The following is a 25132-nucleotide window of genomic DNA, read 5'->3' as shown; positions in this document are numbered from 1 at the left end:
CTTTAAAACGCTTTTACTTATACAGGCCATTCTGAGATAGTTTTTTCGTCACATATTGTTCATGACACTGGTAAAATGGAGTAAAAAAAATTCATTTTTATTTATAAAAAAAATACCAAATTTGCCATAAAATTTAAAAAATTTGCAAATTTCCAAGTTTCAATTTCTCTACTTTTATAATACATAGTAATACCTCCAAAAATAGTTATTCCTTTACATTCCCCATATGTCTACCTCTTGTTTGGATCATTTTGGAAATGCCATTTTATTTTTTGGGGATGTTACAAGGTTTAGAAGTTTAGAAGCAAATCTTGAAATTTTTCAGAAATTTTCCAAAACCCACTTTTTAAGGACCAGTTCAGGTCTGAAGTCACTTTGTCAGGCTTACATAATAGAAACCATCCAAAAATGACCCAATTCTAGAAACTACACCCCTCGAGGTATTCAAAACTGATTTTACAAACTTTGTTAACACTTTAGGTGTTCCACAACAGTTATTGGCAAATGGAGATGAAATTTCCGAATTTCAATTTTTTGGCAAATTTTCCCTTTTAATCAATTTTTCAAGTAACAAAGCAAGGGTTAACAGCTAAACAAAACTCAATATTTATTGCCCTGATTCTGTAGTTTATAGAAACACCCCATATGTGGTCGTAAACTGCTGTACGACCAAACGGCAGGGCGCAGAAGGAAAGGAATGCCATATGTTTTTTGGAAGGCAGATTTTGCTGGACTGTTTTATTTACACCATGTCCCATTTGAAGCCCACCTGATGCACCCCTAGAGTAGAAACCCCATAAAAGTGACCCCATTTTAGAAACTACGGGATAAGGTGGCAGTTTTGTTGGCACTATTTTTCGGGTACATATGATTTTTGGTTGCTCTATATTACATTTTTGTGATGCAAGGTTACAAAAAATAGAAATTCTGAAATTTAATCTCCATTTGCCAATAACTCTTGTGGAACATCTAAAGGGTTAACAACATTTGTAAAATCAGTTTTGAGGGGTGTAGTTTCTTATATGGGGTCACTTTTATGGAGTTTCTACTCTAGGGGTGCATCAGGGGTGCTTCAAATGGGACATGGTGTAAATAAACCAGTCCAGCAAAATCTGCCTTCCAAAAACCATATGGCGTTCCTTTCCTCCTGCGCCCTGCCGTTTGGTCATACAGCAGTTTACGACCACATATGGGGTATTTCTGTAAACTGTAGAATCAGGGTAATAAATATAAAGTTTTGTTTGGCTGGATTTTTTTTACTGTGTTTATCTGAGGGGTTAGGTCATGGGGTATTTTTATAGAGCAGATTCTTATGGACACGGCAATACCTAATATGTCTACTTTTATTAGGTTCCGTTTTTGAAATTTTTTGGCCGATTGTCTTAGGTAGGGGCTCATTTTTTGCGGAATGAGAGGACGGTTTTATTGGCACCATTTTGAGGTGCATATGACTTTTTGATCGCTTGCTATTACACTTTTTGAGATGTAAGGTGACAAAAAAATTGCTTTTTATACACCGTTTTTATTTTATTTTTTTGACTGTGTTCATCTAAAGGGGTTAAGTCATGGGGTATTTTTATAGTTCAGGTTCTTACGGACGCGGCGATACCTAATATGTCTACTTTTTTTATTTATTTTAGTTTTACAAAATAATATCATTTAAAAAAAATATATACAGTACAGACCAAAAGTTTGGACACACCTTCTCATTCAAAGAGTTTTCCTTATTTTCATGACTATGAAGGCATCAAAACTATGAATTAACACATGTGGAATTATATACATAGCAAACAAGTGTGAAACAACTGAATATATGTCATATTCTAAGTTCTTCAAAGTAGCCACCTTTTGCTTTGATTACTGCTTTGCACACTCTTGGCATTCTCTTGATGAGCTTCAAGAGGTAGTCCCCTGAAATGGTTTTCACTTCACAGGTGTGCCCTGTCAGGTTTAATAAGTGGGATTTCTTGCCTTATAAATGGGGTTGGGACCATCAGTTGCATTGAGGAGAAGTCAGGTGGATACACAGCTAATAGTCCTACTGAATAGACTGTTAGAATTTGTATTATGGCAAGGAAAAAGCAGCTAAGTAAAGAAAAACGAGTGGCCATCATTACTTTAAGAAATTAAGGCCAGTCAGTCAGCGGAAAAATTGGGAAAACTTTGAAAGTAAGGGCTATTTGACCATGAAGGAGAGTGATGGGGTGCTGCGCCAGATGACCTGGCCTCCACAGTCACTGGACCTGAACCCAATCGAGATGGTTTGGGGTGAGCTGGACCGCAGAGTGAAGGCAAAAGGGCCAACAAGTGCTAAGCATCTCTGGGAACTTCTTCAAGACTGTTGGAAGACCATTTCAGGGGACTACCTCTTGAAGCTCATCAAGAGAATACCAAGAGTGTGCAAAGCAGTAATCAAAGCAAAAGGTGGCTACTTTGAAGAACCTAGAATATGACATATTTTCAGTTGTTTCACACTTGTTTGTTATGTATATAATTCCACATGTGTTAATTCATAGTTTTTATGCCTTCATAGTCATGAAAATAAAGAAAACTCTTAGAATGAGAAGGTGTGTCCAAACTTTTGGTCTGTACTGTATATATTTGTTTTAGTGTCTCCAAAGTCGGAGAGCTATAGTTTTTTTTGGGGGTTTTTAGCTATAGTTTTTTTTTTTTTTTTCCTCTGGGCGATTGTCTGTGGCTAAATAGAATTAAAATTGGGGAAGGGGATTAGTACTCCATGGAAGTGTGGTACTCCCTGAAGCAACCGTCAATGCAAAGGCCCGGATGATCGGGGCACGTGTCACACTGAGTGGTGGTATCCTTCCGCATCCCCCTCCTGTGACACACTCTGCACTTTTCTGGGACCGTCCCTTCTTTCCAGTATGGGGGACCACACCTGAAAAGTGTTGGCCAGGGACGATCCGTGCGCCTCCAGTTCCCGTGGTACTCCGGCCTGCTCTTTCCCAGTCAGAAAATATCAGGTCCTTGAGGACTGCCTAATAGAACTGCAGGAATCTCCCTGTGTTGCCAGCGCTCTGGGACAGCACAAAAGAGTTGTACAAGGCAACCCGTACCAAGTAAACTGCAACTTTTTTGTACCATGCCTGGGTTTTGCGTATGGCGTTATATGGCTTGAGGACTTGATCAGAGAGATCAACTCCTCCCATATACCGATTGTAGTCGACGATACAATTTTTCCGCACGATCCCACAAGTGGACGTGGATCTGGCGGCGAGGCACTGGAACAAGGGGATACTAGTATAAAAGTTATCCACGTACAGGTGGTAACCCTTATCTAGCAGTGGGTGCATAAGGTCCCACACAAGTTTCCCGCTAACACCCAGAGTGGGGGAACATTCTGGGGGTTCAATACGGGAATCTCACCCCTCGTACACACGAAACTTATAAGTGTACCCTGAGGTACTCTCACAATGTTTGTACAGCTTCACGCCATACCTCCCCCGCTTAGAGGGAACATACTGGCGGAAAATGAGTCTCCCCTTGAAAGCAATGAGAGACTCATCAACCACGACCTCCCTTCCAGGTACATAGGCCTCCAAAAATTTGGCCCCGAAGTGATCGATGACCGGCCTGATTTTGTACAGGCGGTCATAGGCAGGATCACCTTTCGGGGGACATGCTGCATTATCTGCATAATGCAGGCATTTCCGAATGGCCTCAAAACGGGAACGTGTCATGGCCATACAGTAGAGTGGGGTCTGGTAGAGGACGTCCCCACTCCAGTACTGCCTGACACTGGGTTTTTTGACTAGGCCCATGTGCAGCACGAGGCCCCAAAATGTCCTCATCTCGGCTGCACTGACCGGAGTCCAGCCACCGGACCTAGCCAAAATGGAGCCCGGGTGTTGAGCAATGAACTGTTGGGCGTACAGGTTCGTCTGCTCCACCATTAGATTTACCAGTTGGTCACTGAAAAAAAGACTAAAATAGTCATGTTCAGTGAAGCCCACTGTGGAAATCTGGATTCCTGGTTGGCCAACAAAATCAGGAATCACGGGCTCAAAATCCTCTGGGGTACACCATGCAAGTTCACCGGTAGGGGGCTCAGATGGACTTATCTGGTGGGCCGGAAATATAGTACGAGCCCCAGAGCTGCTCGTACTAGTGTGGGCCACAGGGTCCCTGGCATGGGGGTCCCCTTGCTCCGCCTGGCGGCGTCTCCGCCGCATTGAGGGCTCATCATCATCACTAGATGATGAGGAGGACGCGGATGACAGGAAAAGTGGGGTCATCCTCGTCCTCACTGGGGCTCTCGGAGTCGGAGGCAAGCAGGGTGTATGCCTCCTCGGCCGAGAACGTCTGGCGAGCCATAGCGGAGTGTGTGTCTGCGTGTGTGTGTGGAAAACTTTATTTAGTGTGGGGGCACGGGTGTTCGCGTACAATTTCCCCTAAACCTAACAGAAAAAAAACGAACTAATGAAAATGAAAGCCCAAAAAAAAAAAAAAAAAGATTCAAACTTGCTGATCAGCGGTCCGAAGCTGATCAGCGGTGGGGTGGGCGCCAATGCGCTAACAGTGGCTGGACGCTAAAAGTGCCGGCCACAGTCGGCGTACAAAGAAGAAAAAAAACTTGCGCCCCAAAAAATTTGTGTGGGGGGCAAGCTGCAGCACCCCTGGGGGGTCTAGGGTCACACAGCTGAGTGTGCTGTGGACCCCAGACACCTGATCAGGGTGATGCTAAAAAACACTTTTTTCCCCCCCTAAACTCTCCCTGCCTAATCTAAGCTGTCCCTAAACCTGTCCCTAGGTACCTTTTTAGTGCCAGATGGCACTGTGGTGGCTCATATGGGGGGTGCTGGGCAAAGATGGGGGGTGCTGGGCACAGATGAGGGGTGCTGGGCTCAAAGATCCACGGGGCTCCTCTCTCTACGGCTCCAGGACGCAGTGTGGAAGCGGAGAGCAGAGCTGGGGGAACTTAACTCCCGCCCGTGCAGTCAATAGGAAGCGATCCTGAGAGATGATGTCACCGCCACCTCCCAGGATCTAAGGATGGTGATTGGTGGTGTATTATCACACCACCGATCACCATCCAATTCCGGGTTATCGGGTCACCGGAGACCCGAATAACCTGGAAACGCAGCAAACCGTAGGTCTGAATTGACCTGCGGTTTGCTGCGATCGCCGATATGGGGGGGTCACAGGACCCCCCTCGACATTGTCACAGAGTGCCTGCTGAATGATTTCAGCAGGCACTCTGTTCCGATCACCTCCCGCCGCGCGGCGGTGATTGGAAATACACAGGGCGTACCTGGACGCCCTGTGTCCCCAAGAGGTTAAAGGGGATGTGTCACCAGAAAATTATCTGTCGTTTAAATCAAGTTTTTATGTTAAACATATTTTTAAGAATTTGATGATGTTATTTTTTATCTTTTATTTTACTATCTATAGTAAAAAATAAATAAATACTGAACTGCTGCTGTTTCCACTGTAGACAATAGGCTGACACTGTTCTGTAGAGATCATTTCTCAGCAGTCATCTCATTATCATCATATGCAGGATTATACTTCTGAATCCGCAATTCCGTTGCCGAAAAAAATAGAACATGTCCTATTCTTGTCCCCAAGAAAAGGTATTTTCTATTATAGTGCCGGCGATGTGCAGTCTGCGAAATGCGGAGCGCACATTGCCGTTGTCCGTGTTTTACGGATCCGCAATTTGCGGACCGCAAAACACCTACGGACGTCTGAATGGACCCTTAAAGTGGTTTTCCAAGATTTTCATATTGATGACCTATCCTCAGGCTAGGTCATAAAAATAAAAAAAACGCCCCCGCTAATCATCTGTTTAAAGAGACCGCAGAGCTCCTTATGTTCATCAATCAAATGCCCTAGGCGGAGTTCAATCCCACTCAAATGGGGCTGAGCTGTGATACCAAGCACGGCCACTATACAATGTACGGCGCTGTGCTTGGTGAGCTGCAAGGAGGCCACAGCGCTCATAGGACCTTCAGTAAGCACAGCGCCCTCCTCAAACAGCTGATCGGCGACTCTAGAGGTGGAGGTACTGGCGGCTTCACAGACAACACAGGAGCACAGCAGCTGGGAGGATGGAAAGATTAGTAAGTATTCTATCCTCCCCGCACCTCGCTTCCTCCCTTCTGCAGAGGGGGCAACAGGCAATATGTCTGGTTTATAGGGTTGATCATGCTGACAGAGACTCTTTAATGGGGTTCAATGCTTTGAACAATTACTTTTCCTTAGAAGGGACCCCCAACAATATTTTGATCACATGTTATCCTGCTAAGACCCCCAGTGAACAGCTGTAATCTGTGGAGGAACTCTACAGCACCACCAACGGAGAAATAAAGTTTATTATACAATTCCTATTGAGATGAATGGGCCGTCCTTCTGATACAGAGACATCGCACACAGAGAGTCAATCCATGTAGCCAGATAACCCTTTAAAGAGGACATATTTGGTATTGTCACGTTTGTAACAACCTGCTATATAAAAATAGCATGTGATCTAACCTGTCAGATGAACATTGTAAAAAAGAAAAAAGAAAAACGGTGCCAAAACAGCTATCTTTTGTTACCTTGCCTCACAAAAAGTGTAATGTAGAGCAACCAAAAATCATATGCACCCTAAAATAGTACCAACAAAACTGCCACCTTATCCCGTAGTTTCCAAAATTGGGTAATTTTTGGGGGAATTTCTACTCCAGGGGTGCATCAGGGGGTTTTCAAATGTGACATGGCAACTTAAAATTATCCCAGTCAAATCTGCTTTCCAAAAACCATATGGTGTTCCTTGGATTCTGTGCCCAAACAGCAGTTTACGACCACATATGAGTTTTGTTTGGCTGTTAACCCTTGCTTTGTTACTTGAAAAAATTGATTGAAATAGAAAATCTGCCAAAAAAGTGAAGTTCTGAAACTTCATATACATTTTCCTTTAATTCTTGTGGAACACCTAAAGGGTTAACAAAGTTTTTAAAATCGGGTTTGAATACCTTGAGGGGTGTAGCTTCTAAAATGGGGTCATTTAAAGGGAACCTGTCACCTGGATTTTGGGAATAGAGCTAAGGACATGGGTTGCTAGATCGCCGCTAGCACATCCACAATACCCAGTCCCCATAGCTCTGTGTGCTTTTATTGTGTAAAAAAAACTATTTGATACATATGCAAATTAACCTGAGATGAGTCCTGTCCCTGAGATGAGTCCAGCGTGAAGGAGCCCAGCACCGCCCCGCATCCTCAGAATCTCCTCCTTGCTCCCCGACGTCAGAAAGCTAGAGCGCCGTAATCTCGCAATGCGTGAGCTAGCGCATGCGCAGTTCCTTCCCTGAGGCTGATGTTAGCACAGGGAAGGAACACTATGAGGACACTGCTGGACTCATCTCAGGGACAGGACACATATCAGGTTAATTTGCATATGTATCAAATCGTTTTTTTTTACACAATAAAAGCACACAGAGCTATGGGGACTGGGTATTGCGGATGTGCTAGCGGCCATCTAGCAACCCGTGTCCTCAGCTCTATACACAAAATCCTGGTGGCAGGTTCCCTTTAAGGGTGGTTTCTATTATGCAAGCCCCACAGTAACTTCATAACTGAACTGGTCCTTAAAAAAGTGGGTTTTGGAAATTCTGAAAAATTTCAAGATTTGCTTCTAAACTTCTAAACCTTCTAACATCTCCAAAAAATAAAATGGCATTCACAAAATGATCCAAACATAAAGTAGACATATGGGAAATGTAAAGTAATAACTATTATATGAGGTATCACTATCCGTTTTAAAAGCAGACAAATAGAAATTTGGAAAGTTGTGAATTTTCCAAATTGTTTGGTAAATTTGGGATTTTTTTTCAAATAAAAATGAAAAATATTGACTGAAATTTGCCCTATCATGAAGTACAATGTGTCACGAGAAAACAATCTCAGAATGGCTTGGATAAGTAAAAGCGTTCCAAAGGTATTACCACATAAAGGAACACATGTCAAATTTCCAAATAACGGCCTGGTCCTTAAGGTGAAAAATAGCAGAGCCCTGAAGGCTAAAGTTGAGGCAAGTGTGTGTCCTGATACAACAACTATATACACTGCTCAAAAAAATAAAGGGAACACAAAAATAACACATCCTAGATCTGAGTTAATTAAATATTCTTCTGAAATACTTTGTTCTTTACATAGTTGAATGTGCTGACAACAAAATCACACAAAAATAAAAAAATGGAAATCAAATTTTTTAACCCGTGGAGGTCTGGATTTGGAGTCACACTCAATAATAAAGTGGAAAAACACACTACAGGCTGATCCAACTTTGATGTAATGTCCTTAAAACAAGTCAAAATGAGGCTCAGTAGTGTGTGGCCTCCACGTGCCTGTATGACCTCCCTACAACGCCTGGTCATGCTCCTGATGAGGTGGCGGACGGTCTCCTGAGGGATCTCCTCCCAGACCTGGACTAAAGTATCTGCCAACTCCTGGACAGTCTGTGGTGCAACGTGACGTTGGTGGATAGAGCGAGACATGATGTCCCAGATGTGCTCAATTGGATTCAGGTCTGGGGAACGGGCGGGCCAGTCCATAGCATCAATGCCTTCGTCTTGCAGGAACTGCTGACACACTCCAGCCACATGAGGTCTAGCATTGTCTTGCATTAGGAGGAACCCAGGGCCAACCGCAGCAGCATATGGTCTGATAAGGGGTCTGAGGATCTCATCTCGGTACCTAATGGCAGTCAGGCTACCTCTGGCGAGCACATGGAGGGCTGTGCGGCCCTCCAAAGAAATGCCACCCCACACCATTACTGACCCAATGCCAAACCGGTCATGCTGGAGGATGTTGCAGGCAGCAGAACGTTCTCCACGGCGTCTCCAGACTCTGTCACGTCTGTCACATGTGCTCAGTGTGAACCTGCTTTCATCTGTGAAGAGCACAGGGCGCCAGTGGCGAATTTGCCAATCTTGGTGTTCTCTGGCAAATGCCAAACGTCCTGCACGGTGTTGGGCTGTAAGCACAACCCCCACCTGTGGACGTCGGGCCCTCATATCACCCTCATGGAGTCTGTTTCTGACCGTTTGAGCAGACACATGCACATTTGTGGCCTTCTGGAGGTCATTTTGCAGGGCTCTGGCAGTGCTCCTCCTGTTCCTGCTTGCACAAAGGCGGAGGTAGCGGTCCTGCTGCTGGGTTGTTGCCCTCCTACGGCCTTCTCCACGTCTCCTGATGTACTGGCCTGTCTCCTGGTAGCGCCTCCATGCTCTGGACACTACGCTGACAGACACAGCAAACCTTCTTGCCACAGCTCGCATTGATGTGCCATCCTGGATAAGCTGCACTACCTGAGCCACTTGTGTGGGTTGTAGACTCCGTCTCATGCTACCACTAGAGTGAAAGCACCGCCAGCATTCAAAAGTGACCAAAATATCAGCCAGGAAGCATAGGAACTGAGAAGTGGTCTGTGGTCATCACCTGCAGAACCACTCCTTTATTGGTGGTGTCTTGCTAATTGCCTATAATTTCCACCTGTTGTCTATCCCATTTGCACAACAGCATGTGAAACTGATTGTCACTCAGTGTTGCTTCCTAAGTGGACAGTTTGAATTCACAGAAGTGTGATTGACTTGGAGTTACATTGTGTTGTTCAAGTGTTCCCTTTATTTTTTTGAGCAGTGTATATAATTCGTATATAAGCCTTCAAAATAACAATTTCATACTATGATCATGTATTAACATTAAAATGAAATTTTTCCTTATAGGTTTCCATGAAAAAAGATGGATACAAAGAGTGAGAGAAAATGCTTGTAATGTGGTAATGTAAATTAAATGTGATATTTGTTCTTGCTTAGGTGCGGGACAGCAGCCGGGAACCATGTGGATCTCTCTCCTTCCTGCGCAAATCTACGAAATATGAACCGTCCCCGCATGTCCTTTGCCATTTGAATGTCACAATGCCACAGTACACACAGGTAGGACGGGTTCATGAGAGTCCAGTATGCCTCAGCCAAGGTTAAATGGTTTCACACTGTCAGCTGGGTCATTATTACACAGAAATACATTCACATGAACCAGTTCTGCATCATTTGAACATCATTTTACAGTTCAATATAAAAAAGGCTATGTAAAGTGTTGGGAAGTTCTGTAAATACATAACATTAATGCTGAATTACAACCTGTAATATAATCCAGAGCTGCATTCCCAATTCTGCAGCTAATTCATTAAGCCATGATCACATGTTTAGGATTCTGTCCTGCAGATTTTGCACCTAATTCTGGACATACTTTACAGCGATTCCAAAGGGAAATCCATATTATTTACACCACGACAAATAGTTTACGATTAGCTCCACTGACCTTCAGGGAAATTTAATGGGTTCTCCGGGAATGTTTTAAAATGGCTGCCAGCAGCCTGTCCAAGAACGTGAGCAGTACTGGTTGCCACCAGGTGCAGAGCTGCCTAGTAGGGTGAGTTTTCAGGGCCTCAATACACACTACACTGCTCTACAGTAGATGATAATGACATGATCCTGCCTACGATATTCCATCATGGCTGAGCAGCCTGACAGGAACGCTCACCATTGTGTAGTATATGCAAATGTAAGATCATAGTGTGTGATGAGGCCCCGCTCCCTCACCCCCTTAGGCAGGTCTGCAAATGGGGGCAACCCGTCTTTCTCTCTCTCTAGGACAGATTGCTGGCGACCATTTTAGATCATTCCTGGACAATCCCTTTAATCCACTGAGATCCTAAAAATGATCTAAAAATCCACTGCTTAGTGCAAAACCTTTGTGAATACTGCCTAAGAGGGAAGTAGGAAAACCTTTTCCTGAGGCCTCATGCACACGACCGTTGTTTTGGTCCGCATCCGAGCCGCAGTTTTTGCGGCTTGGATGCGGACCCATTCACTTCAATGGGGCCGCAAAAGATGCGGACTGCACTACGTGTGCTGTCCGCATCCGTTGCTCCGTTCGGGGGTCTGCAAAAAAAATATAACCTGTACTATTCTTGTCCGTTTTGCGGACAAGAATAGGCAGTTATAACAATGGCTGTCCGTGCCGCTCCGCAAATTGCGGAACGCACATGGACGCCATCCGTCGTGTGCATGAGGCCTAATGGTAAGGCTTGCTTAAATTCTTGTAATGCTCTGCATATTACAGAAAGAAAATCTAGTTTAAAGCAGATTTGTCAGGTCTCGTGTCTGAGAGCAACATAGGCTAGAGGGAGAGATGCTAACCTCAGGGATATACAGTTTTCTATGGTTTTATGTAGTATTTTCATTTAAAAAGCTGTTTATCTGCTGCAGGTGTCATACAGAAAACCTGTGAGATATAATTTCTCCCTCAACACATAGAGAGCCTGTGAGTCCTGCTTCCCACACATACATATAATGAAAGCCTGTGAGTCCTGCTTCTCTCACCCACATATAGAGAAAGCCTGTGAGTCCTGCTTCCCTCACCCACATATAGTGAAAGCCTGTGAGTCCTGCTTTCCCTACCTACTCAAGCGATAGCCTGTGAGTCCTGCTTTCCCCACCTACACATAGAGAAAGCCTATGAGTCCTGTTTCCTTCACCCAAATATAGAGAAAGCTTTTGAGTTCTGATTACCCTACTCACATATAATGAAAGCCTGTGAGTCCTGCTTTCCACACCTACACATAGAGAAAGCCTATGAGTCCTTTTTCCCTTATCTACATATAGAGAAAGCTTGTGAGTCCTGATTCCCCTATACACATATAATGAAAGCCTGTGAGTCCTGTTTCCCTCACCGACGTATAGAGAATGCCTGTGCATCCTGCTTTCCCCTCCCACACATAGAGAAAGCCTGCTTCACTGCCCACACACTGTGATTGACAGCTTCTCCATAATAAGAGGGTCTTAATATCCCCTTTAGCTGATGGTAGATCCTCTGGAGTTATGTAGAGGCACCGGCCTTTATGTAACTTCGGCGGATCTACCTCCGCTTCTAAATGTAAGACAGCTTCCTAGCTATCATACATATAGACCATTTTCTACAGCTAAAACAGGCGTAGACAATGGTGAATGAGACGGGCCGCCATGCCCACTTTTGTAGACCTGGTGTGAGCAGGGAAAAGTCACAGATTGCGGTGCAAAGGACCTTTGTGCCTCAATTTGCACCAGAAATACGCCTAATATAGGCATATTTCTGGTTAGTAAATGACCCCCTAAGTTTGTAAACAGGAATAACTATTCTATGTGTACCAGGACTCACAGGCTTTCTTTACATGTGAGCATAGAGAGCAGGGCTTGTAGGCATATTTTATGTGTAGGCAATGTAAGCAGGACTCACAGGCTTTCTCTATGTGTAGGCACAGGAAAGGGGACTCACAGGCTTCATCTTTGTGTAGGCACAGGAAAGAGGACTCACAGGCTTTCTCTATGTGTGGGCACAGGAAAGAGGACTCACAGGCTTCATCTTTGTGTAGGCACAGGAAAGAGGACTCACAGGCTTTCTCTATGTGTAGGCACAGGAAAGAGGACTCACAGGCTTCATCTATGTGTGGGCACAGGAAAGAGGACTCACAGGCTTCATCTTTGTGTAGGCACAGGAAAGAGGACTCACAGGCTTTCTCTATGTGTGGGCACAGGGAAGAGGACTCACAGGCTTCATCTTTGTGTAGGCACAGGAAAGAGGACTCACAGGCTTTCTCTATGTGTGGGCACAGGAAAGAGGACTCACAGGCTTTCTCCATGTGTGGGCACAGGAAAGAGGACTCACAGGTTTTCTCTATGTGTGGGCACAGGAAAGAGGACTCACAGGCTTCATCTTTGTGTAGGCACAGGAAAGAGGACTCACAGGCTTTCTCTATGTGTGGGCACAGGAAAGAGGACTCACAGGCTTCATCTTTGTGTAGGCACAGGAAAGAGGACTCACAGGCTTTCTCTATGTGTAGGCACAGGAAAGAGGACTCACAGGCTTCATCTATGTGTGGGCACAGGAAAGAGGACTCACAGGCTTCATCTTTGTGTAGGCACAGGAAAGAGGACTCACAGGCTTTCTCTATGTGTGGGCACAGGAAAGAGGACTCACAGGCTTCATCTTTGTGTAGGCACAGGAAAGAGGACTCACAGGCTTTCTCTATGTGTGGGCACAGGAAAGAGGACTCACAGGCTTTCTCTATGTGTGGGCACAGGAAAGAGGACTCACAGGTTTTCTCTATGTGTGGGCACAGGAAAGAGGACTCACAGGCTTCATCTTTGTGTAGGCACAGGAAAGAGGACTCACAGGCTTTCTCTATGTGTGGGCACAGGAAAGAGGACTCACAGGCTTCATCTATGTGTGGGCACAGGAAAGAGGACTCACAGGCTTCATCTTTGTGTAGGCACAGGAAAGAGGACTCACAGGCTTTCTCTATGTGTGGGCACAGGAAAGAGGACTCACAGGCTTTCTCTATGTGTGGGCACAGGAAAGAGGACTCACAGGCTTCATCTTTGTGTAGGCAGGGGAAGCAGGGCTCTCAGGCTTTCTCTATGTGTGGACGGTGAAAGTAGGACTCACGTGGCTTCTTCTCTGTATGTGGCAGGGAAAGCAGGACTCACAGACTCTCTATTTGAGGATGGGTGAAGAAGGACTCACAGGCTTTCTCTATGTGTAGGTGGAGAAAGCAGGACTCACAGTTACACAGCGTTTTACATTAAAAGACTGAATAAAATCATAGAAAACTTTATATCACCAAGTTCAGCGTCACTTGCTCTTTTTATGCTGCCCTCAGATAGGAGACCTGGCAGAGCTGCAGAGTAAGATTATTTGGGTGTAACTGTATATAATTTGACTAAGTGGGGATTGTCAGTAAAATGACCCATCATGTCACAGTTTTCCTATATATACAGTAGTCTAGTGCCTTTTCACCATGTAAGTTTCTTTCTGTTGGGTCATTTAGCTTTGGCTTCGCTTTTCTCACTTGTCTTACATTATGTGTTTTGGTTTTGCAGCTATTTTTTGTGCTACTGTGTTGTTCTTGCTATTGTCGTTTGTCTTGTGTTGTATGCAACTTGTTGCCTTTTTATTGTGCTTTTTATTTTATTTTTTACTTTTATTCACGTCCATGTCCTGTCTGCTTTACATTGAGTGTTACTATATTGTACCATTATGTAGTTGTGTAAAACTGAGTTGTGTTATCACAGGGACCAGGCAGCCTGGACAGGAGGAGGACGCTGACCCCACTTGCTCTGAGAGAGAGATACAGCCTTCTGAATGACAGCACAAGGGGTGAGACAGAGGGGCAGACCGAGTACATGGTTGGTAGAGATATATGTGGCGGATCACAGAAGAGGGAGAGAATAGATTAGAAAGATTATTTAGAACTGAGTAGATGTGGCAAAATCTCTGAGAAACACACTACGGAACTCAACCGCCTATCACTTTGTTCCACAAGGCATGGGTGAAATTTATCAAGTGCTGTGCAAGCGGAAATTAAAGTGGTTACTTATTACCAGTCAGGTCACAGGCTTTTGGAAAATTAAAAGAAAAACTGATTGGTTGCCATTAGCAACTGCACCAATTTTCCTTTTCAAAAATTCTCGTCCATTGTGTCCACATCAAGATTACCAATAATAAAGGGAGATCTAGCTTTTTTTCTTGTCTTTAAAGCATCTATGACTAAAACTAATGGCGGATTTACACGGTTTGATTATTAGGAACAAACATTCGCACAAATGCTAATTGGCCCATTTACAAGTGCTGCAGAAAACGCTCATTCATCGGGTGAAATGGTTTTTGGTCTGGACACCATAATCATTGTTTCTGGGCAGCTGTGTGAACAGGGATCTGCTGCCCAGAAACAATGAACGAGAGGTCGCAGTAGCCATGGCGGAGATGGTTGATGCATGTAAATGGAGCTCTTCTTCTCACTGACGAGCGGGCAGTTACCTGGAAGAAAGGCTTCCTTCTCGATAATTGTCTGCTTGTCGTTAGGATATGCCCCCATTGTCTGATAGGTGCGGGTCCCACCTCTACGACCTGCGCCGAGAACGGAGCGGGGAGAGTGCTGGCTGGAGGACGCCGGGTTTCCCGGGATCCGAACACCGCCAAGCGCTATGGGATTGGCTATTTTCGGCGGCCCCATAGAAATTAATTGAGGGCGGCTGCGCATGCGCAGTGTGCCCTCCACCACTTTCCCCGCTCCGTTCTCGGTGTAGGTGCGGGTCCCAGAGGTGGGACCCGCACCTATCAGACAATGGAGGCATATCCTAGCAATTTGCCCCCATTGTCTGTGATGGGAATACCCCTTTAAGATCTCATGCATGCATTAGTATAACTGATCTGTACAGGTATGTTCTATACGGCACCCCTAGAAAACTGTGGTTCCGTATATCACTATACAGTAGCTTACAAAGAATAGACTTATCTGTAGGTACAGCAGAATTCTTAAAAGATAAGAAACTGGAAATGAATGAAAATTATTACTGGGTGATTATGAGAAGGCAGAGAAGATTGTAGATGTATGTGGGCAAGGAATGATAAACCATAGATGAGCAAATAAGATCAGGGAGATAGCTGAGGGACCTTTAACATCACATTTTCGTTCCCCATCGAGCATTCCTCTGGGTCTGGTTGAATACATGTTAATACCCAAAAACGACATTCAAATGTATTCCTCAGCAGATCCACTCATATGAGGCAGGTGGAGTCCAAATGATTAGGCTTTAACCTGCTTTCTGTCTGTGAACGTCTTATTTGATGGACAGAATAATGAGGTATACTACGGTATTGTGTCCCCCCAAATGCAAGCAGGCGGAAAGAAGTTGAAGCAGGGCTGTTCAATTTAAGTGAATGGACCCACTGAGGAATATATCTGAATATCATTTTACTGGAATGCTCAGCGGAGATTAAAAACATGATGCGCACGGCCCCTAAGAAATAAGCTAGGACAGGTTGGGGACAGTATGTTTCATATATGGTCATATACTGGGTAGGTCTTAGGATTTCACTGCCTTTTTCTTTTGTCCCAACCCTCCACCTACATATCTTTCTTCTCTAATACCTACTACAGTCATAGCCTTTAATCAATATTGTCCTGTTATTGCTATCCTTTTACTGTCCTCTCTCAGTCCACAGTCCCTTCATACTGCCCATTCACAGTCCTATTACTGTCTTTTGCATAGTCCCCTCTTACAGTCTTTGACTGTCCTCTCTTACTATCTTCACAGTTTCTTTTTACTGTCCTCTTACAGCTCTCTCTCAGTCTATTGTCCCATCTTGCTCCTCTTCTTTCCCAGTCCCTTCTCATAGTCTTCTCATACTGTCCTCTCATGGTCCCCTCTTACTTTCTTCTCACGCTCCTCTCTTATGTTCTTTCATAGTCCCCTTATACTGTCCTCTCGCAGTCCCTTTTTGCTGTTCTTTCATAGCCCACTGTTACTGTCTTCTCATACTCTTGTCTTGTTCTTTCATAGTCAACTCATACTGTCCTCTCACAGTCCTCTTTTACAGTCCTCTCACAGTCCTCTTTTACTGTCCTCTCACAGTCCTCTTTTACTGTCCTCTCACAGTCCTCTTTTACTGTCCTCTCACAGTCCTCTTTTACTGTCCTCTCACAGTCCTCTTTTACTGTCCTCTCACAGCCCTCTTTTACTGTCCTCTCACAGTCCTCTTTTACTGTCCTCTCACAGTCCTCTTTTACTGTCCTCTCACAGCCCTCTTTTACAGTCCTCTCACAGCCCTCTTTTACTGTCCTCTCACAGCCCTCTTTTACTGTCCTCTCACAGCCCTCTTTTACAGTCCTCTCACAGCCCTCTTTTACTGTCCTCTTACAGTCCTCTTTTACTGTCCTCTCACAGCCCTCTTTTACAGTCCTCTCACAGCCCTCTTTTACTGTCCTCTCACAGCCCTCTTTTACAGTCCTCTCACAGCCCTCTTTTACAGTCCTCTCACAGCCCTCTTTTACTGTCCTCTCACAGCCCTCTTTTACAGTCCTCTCACAGCCCTCTCTTAGTTTCTTCTCGCAGTAACCTCATACTGCCTTCTCACACTTCCATCTTCCGTTCTTTCATAGTCCCCTCATACTGTTCTCTCAAAGTTCTCAGTCTCACAGTCCCCTCTTATTTTCTTCTCATAGTCACAACTCCTGTTCTTTCATTATCCTCTCATACTGTCCTCTCACGATCCCCTTTTACAATCTTCTCCCACTCCTATCTTCTGTTCTTTCATAGTCCCCTCATATTGTCCTCTCATAGTTCTCTCTTACTGTCTTCTGACAGTCCTCTCTTAGCCTTTTCTCACAGTCTCTTATTTCTATTCTTTTTACAGTCCCCTCTTACTGTCTTCTCATACTCTTGTCTTCTGTTCTTTCATAGTCCACTCATTCTGTCCTTTCACAGTCCTCTCTTGGTCTATTCTCACAGTCTCTTCTTGCTGATATTTCACAGTCCCTTCTTACTGTCTTCTTATAGTCTTGTCTTCTATTCTTTTATATTCTTTTCACAGTTCCCTTTTACTGTCCTCTCACAGTACTGTCAGCCTATTTTTGCAGTCCGTTCTTGCTGTTCTATCACAGTCCCCTCTTACTTTCTTTTTACAGTTGTATCTAAGATACTGTCCTCACATTTTCCTCTTACTTTTTCTTACACTGCCATATTCTGTTCTTTCATAGTCCCCTCATACTGTTCTCTCACAGTCCTCTTAGTTTAGTCTTACAGTCCCATTTTACAATTTTTTCACAGTCACCTCTTACTGTCCTCTCACAATCCCCTCTTGCTTTCTTCTCAAAATCGCATCTCTTATTCTTTCATAGTCCCCTCATACTGTCCTCCCACGGTCCCCTCTTACTCTCTTTATATAGTTTCCTCTTACAGTCCTCTTTCAGTTCCATCTTTTAAGGTGTCCATGCGTGTCATGTCAATCCCTACTTTTCCCCCACAGTCCCTTCTTGCTGTCCTCTGTCAGTCCCATCATACTGTCCTTATCATATGCATGTGGGGGCCTTTACTGTTCTCACCGTTCCCTCATACTTTCCTCTCACAGTCCTCTCACGGTCCCATCTCACAGTCCTCTCACGGTCCCATCTCACAGTCCTCTCACGGTCCCATTTCACAGTCCTCTCACAGTACCTTTTCACTCTCCTCTTACAGTACCCTGTGACTCTTTTGTACAGTCCAGTATTACACATTTACTACATTAGTTACAGCCCCTTTTATCTCCTATGTCTTTTATGATATCCAATCTTCTCCCCCAAAGTTTATTTTCCTATTTTTTACACGTTATATTTTCTGCCTCTTTAATTTGTCCTACATTTTTACTGCTCCAAAGTCACCCCCTTTTCCTTGTCTCCCCAGGCTCTCTCAGTGGCACAGAGCACTTTGACATGAAGATGGCCGTTATATCAGAGCACCTGGGTCTAAGCTGGGCCGGTGAGCTTACACTCCAACACTGGAAGACTCATGCCCTTCATACTAATTATAACTAACCCTGTAAAATATCATTGTAGGGGCATCATCTGTTCTGGACACAAACAATCAATCAAGGGACTGAGCATATTGTCACAGTGTCCTTGTCCTTGAACAGAGAACACCATTATCCACGTCACTTACCATGTGTTACTGTGCATTAGCGCTGTGCTCAAGGTTTCGTTTTTTGGTTAATATATTTATTGTTTGTCTTTTCATGGAATTTTTTAGACCTGACATTATTAACCGCCCCCAGAAATGCAGTTTTAGCCTGTGGGGATGGCTTTGCGTCAGCGTCATTTGGTGTAATCACAGCACCATCTACAGGCTGTATGAGAGCACTACAAGTAGCATTACCTTTTGCTAATGGAGGAAAGTGGTCATCCTAATGCTCTAGATCTTATCACTTACGAGTTCCTAAAATGTCCTCACCACAATGCCTCTAGAGCAGGGCTCCGACAAGCTCTCTGGGTGCCCTAGGCTCACCCCAGCCCTTCGTCTGTGTAAAGGGTGTCATTCTAATGCCCGCTTCTGTAGGGATTCACCCACAGGATCCACCACCTACATTGTAGATGCAGCATCTTATTGGTCGTACAAGAAAATTTCATGGCAGAACTTGTTTTTTAACCCAATGGCACCCTATGTGACTTCCTACTCTGCCTACCCGTGCCTACCTACACAAGTCAACCATAGTGCCCTGGTAAGGCTAGAGCCAACAACAGTGCCCTCATAAGGCTACTTTCGCATTGTATATGACAGTGGTATATTACTCTCGTTGTATACCTCCATCAGTTGGCGCCATATTGACACACAGTGCCATTTGATGCACATTATACATTCTTCTGGTTACTGTCCATTCGCCTAGGACGTTTTGGAAACATAGTACCCTAGGTACCAGTGATAAGTCCTGGCATATGATTGCGGTGTGTGCGGTGTCTGTCCATGGATTGTACAGTATGTGAAGTGGATGGCCCGGTATATACGACCTCTGTTCTTAGGGTACGTGTGCATGGTAATTTTGGCTGCGACAGATGTCGCGCGACCTAAGATCACAGTGTAGTAGGCCTGCCATTGGAATGAAGGAGGTCGCAGCGTGACTCTCACATTTACTACGACCAGGACACACCCGTTGCAAAGGATCTAGCAGTGTGTTTCAGATTCACGTGCCGCAGTTGCACCAAATGTGTGCTCCTAATGTGCACTGCGACCCCATTCATTCCTATGACAGCCCTGCTATACTGCGATCTTTGGTCATGCAACAGCTGTCACGGACAGAATTTCCATGTAGACGTGCCCTTACATGTCATATTCCTGTCTCGTCACCTGGTTATTGTTGCTCTTGTTGTATGTTATGCCATATATTATATGATTTTTTTCATTTTAATACCCGTCTCCTGGACGGCACATTGCCGTCTGTAGTCATTATTTTTATTTATTTTTTTCAAATTAGGATTATTAAATGATATTACCCAGGCTGGGGCAGACCAAACCAGAGCTGTAGAACAACAAGTTCCAGAATGCCTGCCTCCATTGTCAGTTACATAGCTGTGTGTTGAGTTGTCAGCAGATATAAATAGGCCTCCATAATCTTGCTTGTATATCCATTAGGGCGCTTCGGATAGCTTCAGGATTAGCATTATCAGTTTTACAATATACCGGTACTTTCATTTACATTTTTTATTTTATTTTTTTATAATAATAATATGCACATTTTGATCAAATTGTGTGAGCCCATCAACCACATCATGGTGACCCATTCATGGTTGGTCCCTATGCTAAAGTTTAAGGGGTTTATATAAAAACAACAGCCGTCCATAAGCTCTAATGGATGACATAGAGATACCATAGAGAATGAACCCCCGTTATTAGTCAGAGCGGAGAGCAGCTACCAACTCTGGAGGACTCGGCATGACCTGTTTGCCCTTTTAAAAAAAAGCATCTTGCAATACCACATTTCTCCTGCAGTGGCCACTGCAGCAAAACAGTGCAGCTACCAACAGCTTTCCTCGATCCTAACAGCTGATCAAAAGAGGAACACCCACCTCTTTCTAGCTAGAGTAATACTCTGCTCGCCCCTTCTACATCCGCAGCACATCCAGGGCATCTGAATGTACCTTGAAAATGATGGCTCTTCAAACTTCCAACATGCACACTGATAATTATCTATGGTGATGCACGAGTCTCCATGATACCCAATGTTCAAATGTAGCCACACCACCTATGTATGAAAAGTTACTGCTACAACCAGCTTAAAGGGGGCTTCCCACCGCAGTAACTGATGGTGTACGGCTGGGATATATCACTGGAGGGTTCGACTGCTAGAACTCCGATCCATAATAGAGGGAATTACCAGCAGTGCTTTTTATCACAGCAAATCCAAATCCTAAAATTGTACCAAATGACGTATAAACATTTATCAATATTTCATAATCATATCAAACATTTATATCTATATGTCCAATATACGCAGGTAAAGAGGAGCTGTCACTTCTCCCACTTGTATTCCCCATAATATAACAATTCTGGAGCATATTCTCATAGAATTCTGCATTGTGCCATTCCTCTATTATGCCTTCTAGAAATTTATGAAAAGAAAATTCACAAGTGGGTGTTACCCAGCCAATAAATTGTCAATTTATTCATCATTTCTGGGAGAAACAACAGAGGAACACAGGCTTCACGCGTGCTTCTACAAGGATTTACTAAAATGGAGATGCCAGGAAATGGGACAGGTGCTCTTGAAGTACACCATAGATTGTGCTAACCCTCAACCATCTCAGATGTCCCCTAAATAGCTTCGCTCCTAGGCACATTATCATCTCATTAGGTTTTTGCTGATGCTGTCCTCTTTAGAAATTAGATTACACTTGTGGTGATGGCTGATCTGTCCTCTTCACAGAACTGGCGCGGGAGCTGCAGTTTGAGATGGACGACATCAATAGGATCAGAGTGGAGAATCCCAATTCACTGCTGGAGCAGAGTGCGGCGCTACTTCACCTCTGGGCGTCGCGGCAAGGCTCCAACGCAAAGCGTACGTATACTCTGATCAGGGGGAAAAGGTATATAATGTCGAGCTCTGGTTCCTTATCCCATAAAATACACCCCAGGGGTAAGCGATTGCCCCTCCTGTTGACTCTTTTTGGCCCTGTTGTATCAAAGGTCCGTTATTTTGCCAGAACCTGAACCATTGGAGGATCCTGTGACCCTAGTGACAGACCTAACCTGCGCCATAAACCAACCCATCCATCTCTGCCAATTCTACATGCACACGACCGTTGTGTGTTTTGCGGTCCGCAAATCACGGATCCGCAAAACATGGATGGCGTCCGTGTGCGTTCTGCAATTTCTGCCGGACAGCCTTTAATATAACTGCCTATTCTTGTCCGCAAAGCGCGGACAAGAATTGGACATGTTATATTTTTTTTTTGTGGGGCCACGCAACGGAGCACGGAGTGCTGTCCGCATCTTTTGCGGCCCCATTGAAGTGAATGGGTCTGCATCCGAGCTGCCAAAACTGTGGCTCGGATGCGGACCAAAACAACGGCCGTGTGCATGAGGCCTAATAGCAAGAAGGGGATCCTTGGCACCGCTTATCTCAAGGATAACAATGGAACTGGACGGGTTAAAATCCAAACTGTTAGGGCTCGTGCACATGAACGTATTTTCTTTCCGTGTTCGTTCCGTTTTTTTTGCAGACCGTATGCAGAACCATTCATTTCAATGGGTCTGCAAAAAAAATGGAAGTTACTCCGTGTGCATTCCGTTTCAATATGTTCGTATTTCTGTTCCGCAAAGAAATAGAACATGTCCTATTATTGTCCGCATTACGGACAAGGATAGGACCGTTCTATTAGGGGCCGGCTGTTCTGTTTCCCAAAATACAGAATGCACAGGGGCGTCATCCGTAATTTTTTCAAAATAAAAATGAATATGAATGAAATGTTAATGTACTAAAAATTGTCACCTACACAAAGTACAACTCGCCCCACAAAAAACAAAGCCTCGTACAGCTGGATTCCGTCAGTCCAAAAATAAGTTCTGACTGACGGACTACAATTAAGGCCGGGTTCACGTCACCGTTAAGTTTTCCATTCTTCTGATCCGTCAGAAGGACAGAAAAATATGAAAAAGGGATCCTTTATTTTTGTGCATCTGCTGTGCTAATTTTGCATCCGTTTTTGTCCGTTCCGTCAGAGATGCGCTATTTTTGACGGAAGAAAAATTCTTCCTCACAGGACTTTTTTTTTCCTTCAAAACTAAATGGTGATGTGAACCCGACCTAAGGGGGAAAAGGACTATGAAAAGTATCCCCTCTCCCCCCCTACACCGAGCTTTCCCATCCTCCAAGCTGAAGACTGTCCATTGCTTCACCGATTCCTTATCATTTCTGGCCATTACTTGCAGTGGAAGACCTCTACACAGCTCTGCGAAACATCGACCGAAATGAGATCGTCACCATGTTGGAGGGATCTGGGCGTCAGAGCAGAAGCCTGAAGGGGGACCACCGGTATACGAACAGTGATGGATCTATTTCCCCCTCTCAGAGGAACGGGTCAGTGGCATGGGCGTCCTCACCAAGTAAGTGACACCAGGCTTACTGCATGTAGGCCCTTCCTCTATGAACCCTATATTTGAGACTAGACAGCGAGCCCAGAGGCCACGTGCATCTCTCGGGTGTTCTCCCACTGGCACCTGGCTCCCCTCTTCCTTCTTTTGTCTACCGTCTGTGTACTATTGTATCTCCTCTTCTGGCTCCTCACATGTGTTTTAATGTGAACATCACTTTTGTTTTACTAAATACACATTCTCCATAAGATAACAATTCTGGAACATCTTTTCTTAGAATTCTGTTACTCTATTATTCCTCCAGTAAATATATGAATATATTGACAAGTGGGGGTTACCATTCCCCTTACCAATAGGGTGTGTCCCACACAGTCTGATATTGTCGGCACTGGTTGGACAGTGTCAGGTTGTGAAGGGGAATGGTAACACCCACTTGTCAATTGACTCATGTGTTCAGGAGGAATTACAGAGCAATGTCCTACTGGAGCCTAGTTATTTTAAGGTCAACATAAGGATATGCAAACATTAAAGGGGAAAAAACTGATCTTTAAAGGGGTTTTCCTATAATAAAATATTGATGACTTATCATCAGATTGGTTATACTGTAGGTCTGACTTCCAACAACCCCTGAAAATCAGCATCTTGATGAGCCTGAGGTGAGCAGTGCGCTCTCTTCTTAGGCCTGTAACGTAACGTCCCATACATCGATCACATGGCCTGTGTGCAGCTAAGGCCGATTTCGCATTAGCGTTAGGAATTTCGTTATAGAGTTCCAATATAACGGAATATAATGCAAAATGGAGGCCTTTAAGAGGCATTCTGTTTGGCTCCGTCCTAATATATGTCTATGGGCACAAATAACGGTTCTGTTTTTTTTTCATTATGCATGACGGAAAAAATAGTTCTTGTCGACAGGACTACTATTTCCATCATGTGTAACGGAAAAAATGTAACCATTATTTGTGCCCCTAGACATATATTAGGACGGAGAAAAACTGAATGCCTCTTAAAGGCCTCCATTTTGCATTCTGTCCTGGGATTCCGTTATTCCGTTATAACTCTGTTATAACGGAACTCTATAATGGTATTCCTAACGCTAATGGGAACCCGACCTAAGTCCCATTCAAGTTATTGGGCCTGGGCTGCAGTACCAAACACAACCACTATACAATGTACAGCGCTGTGCTTGCTAAGCTGATGGGCGGGAAGGGGGGGCGGGTGTCGGACACCCACAGATCTTATATCGATGACCTATCCTGAGGATAGGTCATCGATATTATAATCTCAGAAAACCCCTTCAATATTGATGACCTATCCAGTGTAACGGTCGTGTTTCAGTGCCATTCAAGTGAATGAGAGAACTGTAATAAAAATCAGGCACAGCAGAGTTGTGCCTAGTTTCGGGGCATCATGGCTCCAGCCAACAGCTGATCGGTGGGGGTCCTAGGGATAGGTGATCAATATTGAAGTCCTAGAGTTACAGTTTTTTCAAGGGCAAGATTCACTAGAAACCATCAGTTATTAAAATATATTATAGAATATTAAAGTGACCCTCCGGACATTCCCCTCGGTATATGTATGGTATCTCATTCCGCTCGTACTGTACTAGAAATCAGCTCTCAATGCACTGACGTCCTGAGGAGCCTGTGATGGGCTTGTCTTTATACATAGCAGCCAATCAGAGAAGAGCAGAGCTGCAGGGGGAGGGAGTCAGCAGCAGCCTGAACCAATGATGAGACAGGAGGCGTGTCCCAGACTACCTTACACCCCCCCGTAGGCACTAAGGCTTAGCTGTAGTCACATATCACAGCTCTGCTCTGATACAGCTGAGCAAAGAGCAACCAAGGAGCGAGATCTGAGGAAATAAATTAGCAGCTAATAATCCACTGTAGATAATGACCTGCATATCACATTTGAGCCCTTGACTGGACAGTCCCATTAAGAAAACCTCTTCATCTAACAAACTGGCCATCTGCACAGATTGCATGCCATCAGCACTAACCTCAGAGGGGTCAATCACCCAAAATTCTCCATTTTCAGTGCTGGTCATGTGAAACTAACCATAGGATTATACTGACTATATGAGCTATGTGGAGCTTGGCTTCACCTCTACTTGCTTCCGTGTATAAGCCGTACTTGGTATGATCCACGTCTGTCCCATCTTCTCACCCATCCCTGTGCCCATGCAGAATTAT

At 44.4% G+C, this 25132-nt stretch overlaps 1 protein-coding gene across 2 annotated transcripts in view; it reads left to right on the top strand.

Moving 5' to 3' along the window:
• The window catches only part of ANK1 (ankyrin 1), a 163714-nt gene that overhangs the window by 108407 nt on the left and 30175 nt on the right, over positions 1–25132 (top strand). For both annotated transcript variants that reach the window (XM_040414816.1, XM_040414815.1), the window contains 5 exons: positions 9816–9935; positions 14112–14196; positions 18261–18335; positions 21271–21402; positions 22776–22949. In XM_040414816.1, the coding sequence (XP_040270750.1) occupies positions 9816–9935; positions 14112–14196; positions 18261–18335; positions 21271–21402; positions 22776–22949 (586 nt within the window). The remainder of the gene's footprint in view (positions 1–9815; positions 9936–14111; positions 14197–18260; positions 18336–21270; positions 21403–22775; positions 22950–25132) is intronic.

Source organism: Bufo bufo, chromosome 1 (genome assembly GCF_905171765.1).
Source record: "Bufo bufo chromosome 1, aBufBuf1.1, whole genome shotgun sequence".
Lineage (NCBI taxonomy): Eukaryota > Metazoa > Chordata > Amphibia > Anura > Bufonidae > Bufo > Bufo bufo.
This window is presented reverse-complemented; position numbering and strand designations above follow the sequence as displayed.